The sequence below is a fragment of the Patella vulgata genome, chromosome 1 (genome assembly GCF_932274485.2).
Source record: "Patella vulgata chromosome 1, xgPatVulg1.2, whole genome shotgun sequence".
Taxonomy (NCBI): domain Eukaryota; kingdom Metazoa; phylum Mollusca; class Gastropoda; family Patellidae; genus Patella; species Patella vulgata.
The window spans coordinates 64,563,530-64,578,750 of NC_065879.2; the positions used below are offsets into that span (position 1 = coordinate 64,563,530).

Sequence of the window (15,221 nt, forward strand, 5' to 3'; positions counted from 1 at the left end):
TCTGGGTATTCGCAGCAATTGTCTGGGTTTAATATAAAATCGTAAGTAGTGTAACTGGGGAAAATGTAATATTTATGAATTTAATATATTCTGAGAAGTTTGATTATGTGTGGAAATCATTTGTTTTGTGTAATTTTATTTTATTGATAAAAATGTGTAGATAGAAGGCCCATTTAATAATATGAATTAAGAGAAATGGAAAATATGCATCTGAGTTCTGACACTAACTAACTCAACTGTGTGACTGTCTGCAGTGTGAGTCTGTGTAGTGCATAGAGGTGAATATATTGACAATATAATACACCTCCATGGTGTAGTGTGTGTGTGAATGCCAGTTAAGTCGTCCACACCCGTTGGTGGAGTCGTCCACACCCATTGGTCCACGCGACATAGTTTAAATTTGGGGTGTAGAAATATGTTGGCTAAGTCGTCCATACAAAACTGTCAAAAGTTTACTTTGGGGACACAGAAAATATTCTTAATTACTAGTATAATTTTTTTGTGCCAAGTTCCGTTCATGAATAAAGTTTATAAACAACACAGTAAATCATTTTATTGAATAAATAACAATTTCATAAATATAACAAATGCAATAAATAATCAATAACAATTTCATAAATATAACAAATTCAATAAATAATTAATAACAATTTCATAAATACAACAAATTCAATAACAATTTCATAAATACAACAAATTTATTAAAAAACAATAAACCCCATGCACAAATACATTCCTACACCACTACCACCCAGTTATTCCGTAGTTGAATATTTATGTTTTATCTTCATGAATGCCGGTGAGATGTGCTCTGTCGGATACAAAATACAAGCGTGAGATTATAACTTACTCTTCCAATATTTTATTACAAAAACATTGTTAATACTAATCAAACAATCAAAAATGCTAAAATCATAACACCAATTAACAAACAATACAAGTATACTTTACTTCGTTACAAAACATTGGTGAACTAATAAAAAAAACCCCTGAACTAAAATCATAATGCCGATCTAACATCAAAACAATCAAGGATTAAAAGTTATTTCTTCCATACAATTAACAAACAATACGATTGACTTTATTATAAAAACATTGGTGATTCGATCTAAAATCAAATAACAAAACAGTCAACGAGTACTAACTATTTCTTCCATACAATTAAATTGTGTATGAGTATTAGTATTAGCTGTGGAAGACAGCACCAATAGTTGTGGACAACATCACCAATGCTTTGTGGACGACTCCACCAATGGGTGTGGACGACTCAACTGTGGATGACTTTGCTTGTGGATGACTTGACTGGCAACCATGTGTTTCACTTAGTGAAAGATGAGTTTAAACAGTTCACAGTATGGTATAGTTAATAGAATTTACTGCTTATGATAATTTCTGTCTTTGACTCCAGGCACAGTAATGGATGGTTCTAAGTCCTTTGTTTCAACAGGTTTTGTAATCATATATGATTATAAAATAAATGAATTTCCAATTAACCTGGCGTACAGAATGCTGTAATAATAATAATAGTTTAGGACTGAAATCACCAAGGCTCACGCAAGTACCAGGTGATATTTATTATACAAATCACAGGACTTTTTATTCGCCCACATTTTCATGTGGACGTATATTGTCGTCGGCCCTCTCCGTCCGTCTGTCTGTCCGTCCACAATTTGTTTTTGTGGACACTCTACAGGTCACAGTTTTTATCCGATTTTGACAAAACTTGAAATATAGATCTCCCAAAGATCTCAGTTCCTTTCGATATTGGCATGTATCGGACCATAACTTCATGTATTATGGCCCCTGATTGTACGAAAAATCACGTTTTTATCTTGTGGACATTCTAGAGATCACAATTTTTTATCTGATTTTAATGAAACTAGAAATACATGTTTATAACCCAAAGATCTTGGTTACTTTCAATATTTGCGCACATCGGATCGTAACTTCCTGAATTATGGCCCCTGATTGTACGAAAAATCATGTTTTTAGCTTGTGGTCCCTCTAGAGGTCACAATTATTATCCGATTTAAACAAAAGTTTGAATATATCACCATTGCACCCTAATGATGGTTGAGTCCGAATTGCCTGAAAATTGGACCAAAATTGGACCAAAATTGCCGGACAAAAAGGCCGCCCCTCGTACGCAAATAGTGTAAATATATAGTATATCAAGGTTGTGGACCCCCTAGAGGCCACAATTTTGATCCAATTTTGATGAAACTTGAAATACATGTTTATAACCCATAGATCTTGGTTCATATTGATATTCGTGCATATCAGATTGTAACTTCCTGAATTATTGCCCATGATTGTACGAAAAATCACATTTTTAGCTTGTGGTCCGTCTAAAGGTCACAATTTTTATCACAATGTGATGCATTAGTCTTTGGATATAAACAGATAAAGATTTCCTTAATTTCGGCAAAACAGTAAGTTTATGTGTTCATGTAGATCTACATGTATTACTGATTCTAAACCATTTAAATGTTCGTTCAGTGGAATTGTTTTAAGTTGCTCCCTTATTACGTAGGAAAGTTCATGTAGAACTTACAGATGCCGTCCAAACACCTTCACAGCCATTGAAAAATACAAATAATTAAAATGCTTTGAGAAACAAATACACTACTGAAACACTACTGCAACCATATAAAAGCCAGGGGAAAAAAATGCTGAAAAGCATGTGAATTCCTTGCAGGAGAGGAAGTTGAGACAGCTTCATTTTATGATTAATGGAGATTTTACTTGGGTAATCTTATGACCACTTGTGTACATAAAAAAAAAATGTGGCTTCAAAAACATAAAAAGCATTACCACAAAAGAGAAACTGTTCAGTGACTTTTTAATAGTTCATATACAATGTAAGTGTAATTCATTGTCTGGGTTAAAAGCAAATATTTCAATACAATTTTTATATGTGTTCAAAATTATTCGTTTGAGACTATTTTTAATAGGTGAAAGCATCAATGAATGTACCAATTGTAGCAGAGACAACGACAATGCTAAAATATTGCAGCTATTCACAGTCGTACAAATATATAGCCGAAGAATCCTAGACAAATTTGCCAAAAACTTCTCGGACGAAGACACCCCATGATTTTTATTTGCTAATCTTAGTATACAGAACTTTCTTCATGTATTTTCATGTATATAATACATGTATAGCTTGATGGTGGATGACTGCATTCCTCAGGGTTCCTGCGGTCCTTGAAAATCCTTGAATATCCTTAAATTTAAAATTTCATTTTCAAGGTCTTGAATATCCTTGAATTTCGCGGAAATAGGAAAATATCCTTGAATTTCGCGGAAATAGGAAAATATCCTTGAATTTCAGTTGAGATCCTTAATTTTGTTTCAAATTGTTAATAATAGTAAGTTGATATGAAAATCCCGTTTAGATTAGAAGTTTTATAACGATAGTTGTAATGTTTTGGTTATTTTTAAGATGAAAAGTTGTAACTTTAGGCTAAAAAATGTCCTTGAAAATCCTTGAATTTGACGTATATTTATCCTTGAATATCCTTGAAAAAATGTTTGACGAAGCCGCGGGAACCCTGTTCCTTCACGTTCAATAAAGGCTTCTGCCAATTTCAAAAATGAGAAAAAAGCTCCCGTAAAAAAATTATATTGCAAGAGTAATTCTACATTTTCTTGAATTAAGGAGAGCCAAACTGTATTTATAGCCTTGTTTAATATTCTCTTTATATTATATGTTCTTATGGAAGATACTGCCTTACGTTAGCATTCAAATACAGAATGAAAACGAGGGCGTATGCAATTTAGAAATAAACATAAACTGAGAGTAGTTTATTTGGGAGAGCGATTTAGCTAATTTGCAGGAGTCTTTAACGACCCCGTGAAGGAAAGTTGACATGGTTTGAGAGGAGCAGGAGCGAAAGCGCACTTTAAACATGAAGGACTGTGACCACCAGACACCCTTTTATTTAGGGATAGGGTTAGGGATACACAGATACATGGACAGCAACCATGAATGCCTATTTATCTACGAAAATATTATAAAAGTTGAGATAAGTCTGATGATTTTTGTTTTGGCTACAATACTCTCCTTTTGTTTAATAATGCATTTACGGTCCGAAAGAAATCAATTTCTTTCTTTCTATTTCTGGACTCTTCGACTAATTAGGCTTCATGTAATTTTTTCGCACATTATTATCATTTAATTATGTCAAGCTGATTTTTTAACTTGAGTATGTTACTTGAGACTCTTTCGTGAATGTGGGTTGATGTCCCTGAAATTTTAAACATGAAAATATAAGTACATGTGCAAATTTCTTTTTATCTATCGACGATACACATTTTAACAAAAATCATACCACTTCAAACTTAAATATCAGTTGACTAACTGATGCCATTGGTGAAACTACTGAAATGAAACCTGGCTGTTGAAAAAAAGTGCTTTTAGTAATATTGGCGCAGATGTGAAAGCAAACGTATTTTACAAGCTTATAGAGAAGAAGCATGAATAGACACCTGGTGTGACCGACTCCTAATTTTCAAACAATAAACTTGACATTTGTCTTGGAAAGGCAAGCTTTTGGTTAATCCCCTTACCCCTGAAAAATATTGATGAAGCCAAATTTAAATAGATTGTTTATGAAGAATTTTGGTTGACCGTTTGTCTGAAATTGAGTTGCTGTCATTGTGAATACATGTAATTTTGCTTTCACTGTCCAATTTGTTTGCTTTTACCTCAATTTTCCAAACTGTTATGTTAGAATTTGGGGGGACCGTTGCTCCCCTGGCTCATACGACATACTGTATGCCCATGTCGGTACCAGTACTTCATGTTGTGTAAATTACCTAAATGTATTGTGATAAAAAATGAAATCATTGAAATTAAATGGGATTTAACATACTATTTTATGAACAAGGAAGTCGACATGTACATGACTAGTAGACATCCGTAATTTTCTTTAATAACAATAAATCAATTACAATAAAATGTATGGTGGCTGATAGTGGCCATGTTAAATCTCGCCCTTTTCATAACGCGACAACACGACATCACGACAGTATTGACGCAATCATACGACACTTTATTCTGTCGTATCATCGTGTTATTTTTATCGTAACGTCGAGATGTCGACTTATTGTCCTAGTCTCTTTCTACAAGTCACAAAAATACAGCTGTACTCATTACATCATATATAGGCCTAAGTAGTAGATTTGATAAATATAAAAGAGATAGTAGGAAAACGTTGATTAATTATTTGTTTTCTCAAAATAATGAAACATTTTGTGTCCACAAGTGAATTATATTTGGTATTATATTTAAAAAATCTAGAATTACAATAGCAGGACCAAAGTGAGTTAACTAAGTTAATTCCTTGAAGAAAAAGTGGTGTCGGGAGGTATCACACAAGTAAGCATTCATTGCCATGTGTACGACACCCACCAATATTTATAGATGACTGGAGCGATAGTTTAAAAATGATTTCAGAAGACAGGGTGGGAAGGGGATTGTAAAAAAACCAAATCGGGTCACATTCTTTAAAATCACAGCATTATCATAGTGCAGCACGTCACCCCAATAGTTGCAGGAGTCTTTTTTTTTTTTGAATGAGGTGGAGAAAACGATTCACAGCCTGTCATTGAGTCAACTGGCGTGGTTTTGAATCCCCGGTTGTACGTGACAAGGTGTAGGGTCGCCTGTCAAACCTCGTGGGTTTTCTCCGGGTCCTCCGGTTTCCTCCCACTGCTAAAGACCCCTACGCGCAAACGATTTATTGAAATAAAATTAAACCATATGTTAGTCCCGAAATGACCTAATTTGTGTCGAGTGGACGTTAAACCCCTCTCTCTCTCTCTCTCTCTCTCTCTCTCTCTCTCCCCCATTTGACATCACTAATGGAATTGAGGCCTAGATGAGTAAAAATAGGCCCAGTAATATCTTCAACTATGAACACACTCTAAAAGCCTCATACCCCCCCCCCCCCCCCCACGTCACCCAAATAGATGCAGGAGTTTTTTTATGAGGTGGAGTAAACGATTCGCAGCCGTTATTGACCTTATCGCATATAGGCTTGCATCCGTTTGACATCACTGATGGGATTGGGGCCTAAATGAGTAAAAAAAGGCCAAGTAATATCTTCAACTATGAATACACTCTAAAAGCCTCATACCCCACCCCACGTCTCTTATTTAGTTTTACAAATAATTCCAGAATCAATAAAATGGTATCAATGATGTTTGATACAACTGGAAAATAATATGTCAAAAATTGATTAAACATGAGAAATATTATTACATATTGAATCCGTATCAGTGATAACGTACATTTACTCAATATGTTCCTTCCAATGGATCATCATTTAACATGAAACAAGGAAAGCAGCGATCAAGAAAAAGATTTAAAAACACACACATTTCAATATGACAGTAGTGATTCGGTCATGCATTTACATTCGAGAGTGTCATGCTTTCTTTGAAAGTAATGATTGTGCCAAATTTGAACAAAGTCAGTTTACATTCGCGGCCTATAGGTAGAGTGTTGACAGATCAAACGTACAAAAAAACAAAGAAAAAACCAGACCTATAAAAATATATTTCTAAAACTCTTCTAATTTTGAAATAATATTGTTTTCGCGTGTGCTAAGTGTTTCAGCGAATACATGTAGTTACAGAAAGGGTCTTGTAGATTAAGACTATAGCGCATGTGCAGTTTCAAACTTCCGAGACGACAAGTCGACAAGTCGATGATACGACAAAACCAAACTGTCGTATCATCGACTTGTCGACTTGTCGTCTCGGAAGTTTGAAACTGCACATGCGCTATAGTCTTAATCTACAAGACCCTTTCTACAACTATTCGCTAAAACACTTATCACACGTGAAAACAATATAATTTCAAAATTAAAAAAGGTTTAGAAAATATATTTTCATAGATCTGTTTTTTTTAAGGTGTTATCTGTCAACCCTCTGGTATAACTACAGACTGCGGAACTAGATGTTCAAATTTGGCATAATCATTACTTTCAAAGACAGGATGGCATGAAATGAAATGAGATGGAGTTTAACGTCCTACTGTTCTCTCCTAAACTGGGCTAAAGACGACGGGCATACGCCATACAGTGTGCTATGAGGGAATTTTGCCCGGGAAGCGGCGCTACGGCCCGCTCTTATATCGAAATCCAACTGCCAAGGGATCTTTTACGTGCACGCCAATGTGTACACGGGACCTCGGTGTTTCGTCCCATCCGAACGACTAGACAGCTGTCATTGTCAGGCCCTCCGTCCCGCATCACTGACAAGGGGGAACCACGCCGGTAAATCTTGATGAATTTTGTCGGCCAATGCAGGGATCGAACCAATCTGTGAAAAAAGTCGTCTAATATCTCTGTAAAAGATGACTGTTTTCAACACATGCAATCACGTCACGCGGTGTCAATCATTGGACCAATGGCGCGTGCATTGTTTATATAAGATGTAACTGCTTCGGGTAGAATGATGCCTTTTACTCATTTTAATACCCATTTACGCTACATAGGAAATATTTTTTACCTACAAATACTTCAAATGTCTTTATTTATTTTTCTAATACATAAAAAAAAAATTTTTAGAATTAAATTTGTCGGAGGAATAATGTTAATATTGGGGACTCATTAAGTCGCATCGATGTCATTCTTATCAGAGGCCTAGCGAATATTCACTTCTGATCAGTGTGGGATCGAACACCCAACCTCCAGGCTAGCTAGCCAGCGTCTTGCCCACGTAGCCACGCGATCCTCTGAAAGGATGATACTCTCGGGTGTAAATACATGACCGAACCAGTACTGTCATATTGAAGACGGGCATACGCCATACTATGAGCGAAATTTTGCCAGGACAGCGTACTATGGCCTACCATTATATCGAATTCCAACTACCAAGGGATATTTTACGTGCCAGGCCCTCTGTCCAGCACAACTGACAAGACCTCGTCGGAAAATCTGGATGAACTTTCTCGTCCAATGAAGGGATCGAACACCCAGCTTTCGGGTTACCGAACCAACGTCTTACCTGCCTAGACACTGCGACTCCCCCGCAAAATATCAAGCACCAAAAACAATGGATCGAGGCCTAGATGATTACACACTATGAAAGCCTCATACGCCCCCCCCCCCCCCCACGTCTCTTATTTTGTTTTACAAATAATTTCAGAATCAATAAAATGATATCAATGATGTTTGATACGACTGAAAAATAACATGTATAGCATTGATTAAACAACATAGGTAGTAATGAGAAATATTACATATTGAATCCGTCTTAGTGATAGCGTAGATTTACTCAATACGTTCTTTCCAATAGATCATCATTTAACTTGAAACAAGGGAAACAGTCGATCGAAGAAAACAGATTTTTAAAAAAAAAAAAACAGGTTTCAATGTGACAGTAGTGCTTCGGTCATGCATTTACCTCCGAGAGTGCCATCCTTTCTTTGAAAGTAATGATTGTGCCAAATTTGAACAAATTCCATCTAGATTCGCGGCCTGTAGGTAGAGTGTTGACAGATCAAATGTAAAAAAAACAAAAAAAACAAAAACCCCAGACCTATAAAAATATATTTTCTTAAACTCTTTTAACTTTGAAATTATATTGTTTTCACATGTGCTAAGTGTTTTAGCGAATATTTATAGAAGGGTCTTGTAGATAAAGACTATAGCGCATGTGCAGTTTTAAACTTCCGAGACGACAAGTCAACAAGTCGATGATACGACAGTTTAGTGTTTTGTCGTACCGTCGTATCATCGACTTGTCGTGGCGATAAGTCGATGATACGACAGCACGACAAAATAAGGTCGATGATACGACAAAATCAGACGATCTTACGACAGTTTGTTCTGTCGTAAGATCGCCCGATTTTATCGTAAGATCGTGTGATTTTGTCGTGCCGTCGTATCATCGACTTGTCGTGGCGATAAGTCGATGATACGACGACACGACAAAATCACACGATCTTACGACAAAATCACGCGATCTTACGACAGAACAAACTGTCGTAAGATCGCGTGATTTTGTCGTGTCATCGACCCGATTTTGTCGTGCCGTCGTATCATCGACTTATCGCCACGACAAGTCGATGATACGACGGCACGACAAAAAGCGAAACTGTCGTATCATCGACTTGTCGACTTGTCGTCTCGGAAGTTTAAAACTGCACAGTGCACATGCGCTATAGTCTTAATCTACAAGACCCTTTCTATAACTATTCACTAAAACACTTAGCACATGTGAAAATAATATAATTTCAAAATTAAAATAGTTTTAGAAAATATATTTTTATAGGTCTGGTTTTTTTTTTTACGTTTTATCTGTCAACACTTTACCTACAGGCCGCGAATCTAGATGGACTTTGTTCAAATCTGGCACAATCATTACTTTCAAAGAAAGGATGACACCCACAGATGTAAATGCATGACCGAACCACTACTATCATATTGAAACTTGTTTTTTAAAATCTTTTTTTCTTCGATCGGCTGCTTCCCTTGTTTTCAAGTTAAATGGTGATCCATTGGAAGGAACATTTTGAGTAAATGTATCATTGATACGGATTCAAAATGTAATATTTACTACCCTAAATGTATCATTGATACGGATTCAAAATGTAATATTTACTACCCTATGTTGTTTAATCAATTTTAGACACATTAATTTCCAGTCGTGTCAAACATCATTGATAGGGACCTACCATTTTATTGATTCCGAAATTATTTGTTAAACAAAATAAGAGGGGGGGGGGTGCGTAGGGGACTTTCGGAGTGTGTTCATAGCTGAAGGCAATACTGGGCCTATTTTTAATCATCTAGGCCCCGATCCCATTAGTGATGCCAAACGGATGAATATGCGATAAGGTCAATAACAGCTGCAAATCGCTTTCTTCACCTCATAAAAAACCTCCCCTGCACTTATTGGGATGGCGTGCTACACCAATGCGGTGATTTTATGTGGTCTGATTTGAGGTTTTATATAATCCCCTTCCCACTCTAATAAAATAAATTGGAAATCTTCTGAAATCGCTTCTAAACTATCGCTTCAGTAATCTATAAGTATTGGTGGGTGTCGTACACGAGGCAATGCATACTTGTTCGATACCTACCGACACCACTTCTTATTCAAGGAATTAACATAGCTGACTCACTTTTGTCCTGCTATTATGATTCTAGATTTTTTGAATGTAATACCAAATATAATTCAATTTTGGGCGCAAAATGTTTCATTTTTTTTTAGAAAACGAATCAACGTTTTCCTATTATCTCTTTTGACGAGTCTTATTTATATGTATCTATGTATATGTATCTGATGTAATGAGTACAGCTGTATTTTTGTGACTTGTAGAAAGAGACTAGGACAATAAGTCGACATCTCGACGTTACGATAAAAATAACACGATGATACGACAGAGTTAAGTGTCGTATGATTGCGTCAATACTGTCGTGATGTCGTGTTGTCGCGCTATGAAAAGGGCGAGATTTAACATGGCCACTATCAGCCACCATAAAAATGAGATGTAAAATTCAAAATCCAAAATCGACCTTGATCATTATTGTCATAAAAATGGCATCAGATTTTGAAATGAAACGAAATATCAACAAACATGTTTGATTCTTGGTATATGATCTTGGCACTGTGTATATTTATGGGGTGTCTTAACTACTGGTAGTTTTCTATTGGGTATTTTACTTATTGTCTGTTTAAATTTGATGTAGATGTTAATTAGGTGAATGTTTAAACTTGATGTAGATGTTCATTAGGTTAATGCCTTGACTGAGTTCAATGATTAATATTTCGAGCTGACGCTAAACAGAGCTAATCGATTTCATTTGTCGATGGTTTGGGACAAGATAATCTTGATTCTATCTGATAGAGAGTGATAAAACTTAGTGTAATGTTTAATTGCTTGATACTTTCGAAAAAATAAATGTGCGATTAATTAATATGTGTCATCTTTTTATTTTGGTATTTTGGCGGGGGACATCAGCCTCACTGTTGGCTTGTTGGTTCTGTTTTTATCTTGACGCTCATAGTCATAATATTTTACTCACTCATTTTGTATTCAGACCCAATAGTCATGGTAATACTATTTTACTCAATGATTTTGTATTCAGACCCAATAGTCATGGTAATACTATTTTACTCATTGATCTCGTCTTCAGAATTGATACTCATGGTAATAATATTTTACTCATTGATCTCGTCTTCAGACTTGATACTCATGGTAATAATATTTTACTCAATGATTTTGTATTCAGACCCAATAGTCATGGTAATACTATTTTACTCATTGATCTCGTCTTCAGAATTGATACTCATGGTAATACTATTTTACTCATTGATCTCTTCTTCAAACTTGATACTCATGGTAATACTATTTTACTCATTGATTTTGTCTTCAGACTTGACACTTATGATAATAATATTTTACTGGGAGTTTCTTGAATGTGTGTTCATCTGAGATTTTTTGTGAACTGAATTAACCTGTTTTTAGTAATTTTACCCATCCTTATAAAACAGTCATATGTAATAGATAAATAGAATGTATGTTTATGTATATAAGTAGAATTGTGGAATTAAGTCAAGGGTTGTTTAGAATGGAATGGATACATTAGTAATAGAAACTTAGAGATAATTAAATTAGTAGGTTAATCAGGACAAATTTAGTTTGTTTGGCTTAAGGTAGCGGTTCACAACATGTGTGCTATGAGTATCTACCAAGAGTTCCACTATAGTCATGAAAAAACAATTAGTACTAGACCTTCAATAAAAGTCAAAAGATTAAGCCTTAAACTAAAACACTGTTAACCGCTAGCTTTTAGTCATTAATGCCTCAAGTTCACAGCAGAATACCAATATATATATATAGTACGTGCAGGGGGACCACACCACACACATACACTATAGAACCAACATGGTTTACAAAAATCAGCTTTTTATTGCCAAAGTAAAGAACGGTTGTCGCAAGATTTAGTCGGAAATGATGGACCGTGCCCAAAGCACAAATCTTGAAATTCTTAATTTATATATGTCGTCTTAAACACATGTTATGTTTAAATATTGTTATTTTAGTCTTAATATTACAATAGAAATTTAGTCATTTAGTTAATTTTGAAAATTACGTATTAAATAAGTAAATTATATAGAACCTAACTGAAATATTTACGGTACTATTCAGTGTCATGCAAAATAATATTAAAAAACTACCTGTAGGTATGATTCATTTTCAGATAGAATTTTTTTTGTAAGTGACTTTTTAAAATCAGCAGCAGTAAATGTGCTCAAAATTAAATACTCATTACAATGATTACAGTTTTACAGTTGTAGTTTATTGGTGTGACGACTTAATTTCCAAACACTTCAAGTGAGTCTAGGTGCTAAAAATATTGTGAACCATTAGCTTAAACATAAATTATGCAAGAGCGAAATCTGCCAATTGCAGGGCTTTCTTTAGGCTTGAAATGTTATCTAAATTATTAATTAGACATTAATTAACTTATCCAGACCATAATCAACTCTCGGTGGCATCGCTAGTCTGCGATATTTATTGGATTATGATCACATTTGCTTCTCGACTTCCATTCATAACTTAATCATGAAATGGATGATCGAGACTATGTTTTTTATCGTACTGACTTAAGTTATGATGATAGAGGCTAGGCCGAAATTTCAATTCCTTAATTCTCGGTTCATAGTTTTTTTTATCATACCGACTTTAGTTATGATGATCGAGGCTAGGCCTAAAATTCAATCGTTATACATTGTATCTTGGTTTAGAGTGGATTAATTTGACTGAAATTTTTAGCAAATTGCCTTTACATGATCTAGTTTTTAACTATTATTGTGAGAACTGCCAGCTCTTTATCTTATCTCCCATAATGTATCTTTAAATAGGCACAATTCTTGATGCCAGTCAGATTTTCCTCATTCTTTATAGATGTCATTAGGCTTTCAGGCAACAATCCAATTTTTGGATAATAAATTCTTGTGAAATTAGGTGTTCTTAAGCAGTAAGATATTGTAGCCATGTGACTCCCCAAATCAACTAGAATTACCTGATTTTAAAGTGTTGTATAGGACATTTACCGTTAGTAAAAAAACATTTTTTGATTTGACACGATTTGATGCCACAGTTACAACAGGCTTATTCAGTTTAGATAGCATAATACATCTGCCAAGCCATTGCAGAGATATTAACTTTTAATTCATGAGTCATACAAAATCTCACAGAGTTTAGCAAATACTCATTAACAGTCAAATCCTAAAATGATTTTGAATAAGATATTGCATTTGTTTTCGCCTGATGAGAGTTTGTTTAAATGGGAAGGCTTGGTATATGTAGTTGTATCAATCTGTTCAGTTTTACTGTAATTATAAGTAATAATTAGGTACACATAAATAGATAATATAAACAGGAATGTTAATTAGTACATCTATAGGAGTGTCGATGATCTGTATGATGGTATTTAAATAAATCCTATCCTCTCTCTTCATTTACGTGTAAATGTAGCTTCACTTAGTGCCAGTTATACAAGATGATTTTGTTTCATGAGCCAGGTAAGGTTGTCAAATCTTCTTGCAGATTTATACAGGCAATGTTTCCCCCTGGAAATTGTTTAAAGGGGAGAAGTAAGGGGTTGTGAAATCTTCTGACTTGATTTATATACGGTAATATGTTATGTATAGTAACTGTGAATGGGTAGACAAACTAGCTACATCAACAACATTTAGTTCTGTTTTAAATTTTGGTTGTTTGCTCCACTTTGTTGTGGTTTAAAGACACTTCTTTATTCTGCTGGTCCAGTTATGCGTAGGTTGTCATTGGTTGACTCCATGCATCTACACATACCAATCAAATTCTTTCATACTGAAAATTCTTTGAAGTCTTTGTAAAGACATTTGATTATCGGACTAATCGAGGTTAAAGGTTCTATTATGCTGTCATCAAAGGACTAGAATGCACTCTTGTTTTTAATATGGGTTCCGGGCCCTTATTCACAAAAACTTAAACTAAGATACAATCGAAATTTTAAGAAATACTGCAATTCGATTGGCTGACCAGTAAAATCAATTTGCATATATCCAATTTGCATATTGGTCAGCCAATCGAATTGCAGTATTTCTTAAAATTTCGATTGTATCTTATTTTAAGTTTTCGTGAATAAGGGCCCAGATGTTAATCGAGCAACAACTTGAATACATGGAATGAAAACACTAATTTTGATTTGCATGTACAGTAATTTTATTGTGGCCACCGGCCCACCGCTCACTTTGTTGACATTTATGTATTATATTGCAGTGATGTCATTAATAAATTGAAAGAAGAGTTTCTAATTTCACATCAGTTTTAACATGTTGTTTGTGCTTTATATATACCTTGATCTGCAGCCTAATTAGTAAGTCAGTATTATCATGACAGGTATAATTAGGGGAAAAATCTTGTATGCTGTCAACCTTACATGTATATCAGGCCAGTACCCTTTCCTATTGAGTCTCAATAAAGATGTGTCAAGAACTGACACGAGAGGTAACTGAGGGCTGTATTGTGGGATTTGTATTTAATACAGTATTAATTATTGAAGTTATATTTATGTATTTTTCAGATTGGTTAGAATTTCGGTACAGGTGAATAAGAAGTATTAATGGGTCAAGCTGCGTCGCGTCAAGAGGCATTCTGGGAAGCATGTGGATTTGGTCATGTGAGACGTGTGGAGAGATATATAGAGGAAGGAATAGACGTTAATTGGGTCTCGTACACTGTAAGTTGTTTGTGCTGGGGCATCTTTTAAGGGTCAGATTTAGGATATTTAAAAAAACTTCTTCAGAATAGCGGAATGGATTTAAGTTTGTTAATGTGAAAGGGCTGGACAACTTGAGGGCACTGGAGCATGAAATGGGCTCTGCGGATGGGCAAATTTAAATATAAAGGGGCACATTGAATTGGAAATTGATTTATTTACAACATCCTAAACTGCATAATGGATTTCAGCCAAAGGTACATTTGTCCAAAATAAAGTTACTTGGCTCCAAAAATTCAGTGCAGGAAACATTTAAATGGCTTATTAAGAAAATATTACTTTAATCCAAAAAGTCATGATGGATTTTAACTTACTTTAGAAAGTAGAGACTGGATGGTGTTATCTAGATTTTTAAATGAAGTTTCTTTGGCGTGTCAGTGCAGATTAGTTACATTTTTTGACTTGAACTATTACAATAATATTTTGTTC

At 34.8% G+C, this 15,221-nt stretch overlaps 1 protein-coding gene across 4 annotated transcripts in view; it reads left to right on the forward strand.

Annotated features, from left to right (window-relative positions):
* The window catches only part of LOC126825255 (ankyrin repeat domain-containing protein 6), a 24,736-nt gene continuing 9,515 nt past the window's right edge, over positions 1–15,221 (forward strand). Inside the window, exons 1-2 of one of the 4 annotated variants that reach the window (XM_050555083.2) lie at positions 1–41; positions 14,598–14,753. In XM_050555083.2, the coding sequence (XP_050411040.2) occupies positions 14,637–14,753 (117 nt within the window). In that variant the 5' untranslated portion in view covers positions 1–41; positions 14,598–14,636. Of the gene's footprint in view, positions 42–179; positions 279–1,444; positions 1,566–13,432; positions 13,552–14,597; positions 14,754–15,221 lie in introns of those variants that run through there. The other 3 variants (XM_050554929.2, XM_050554989.2, XM_050554872.2) reach the window with 3 other exon arrangements.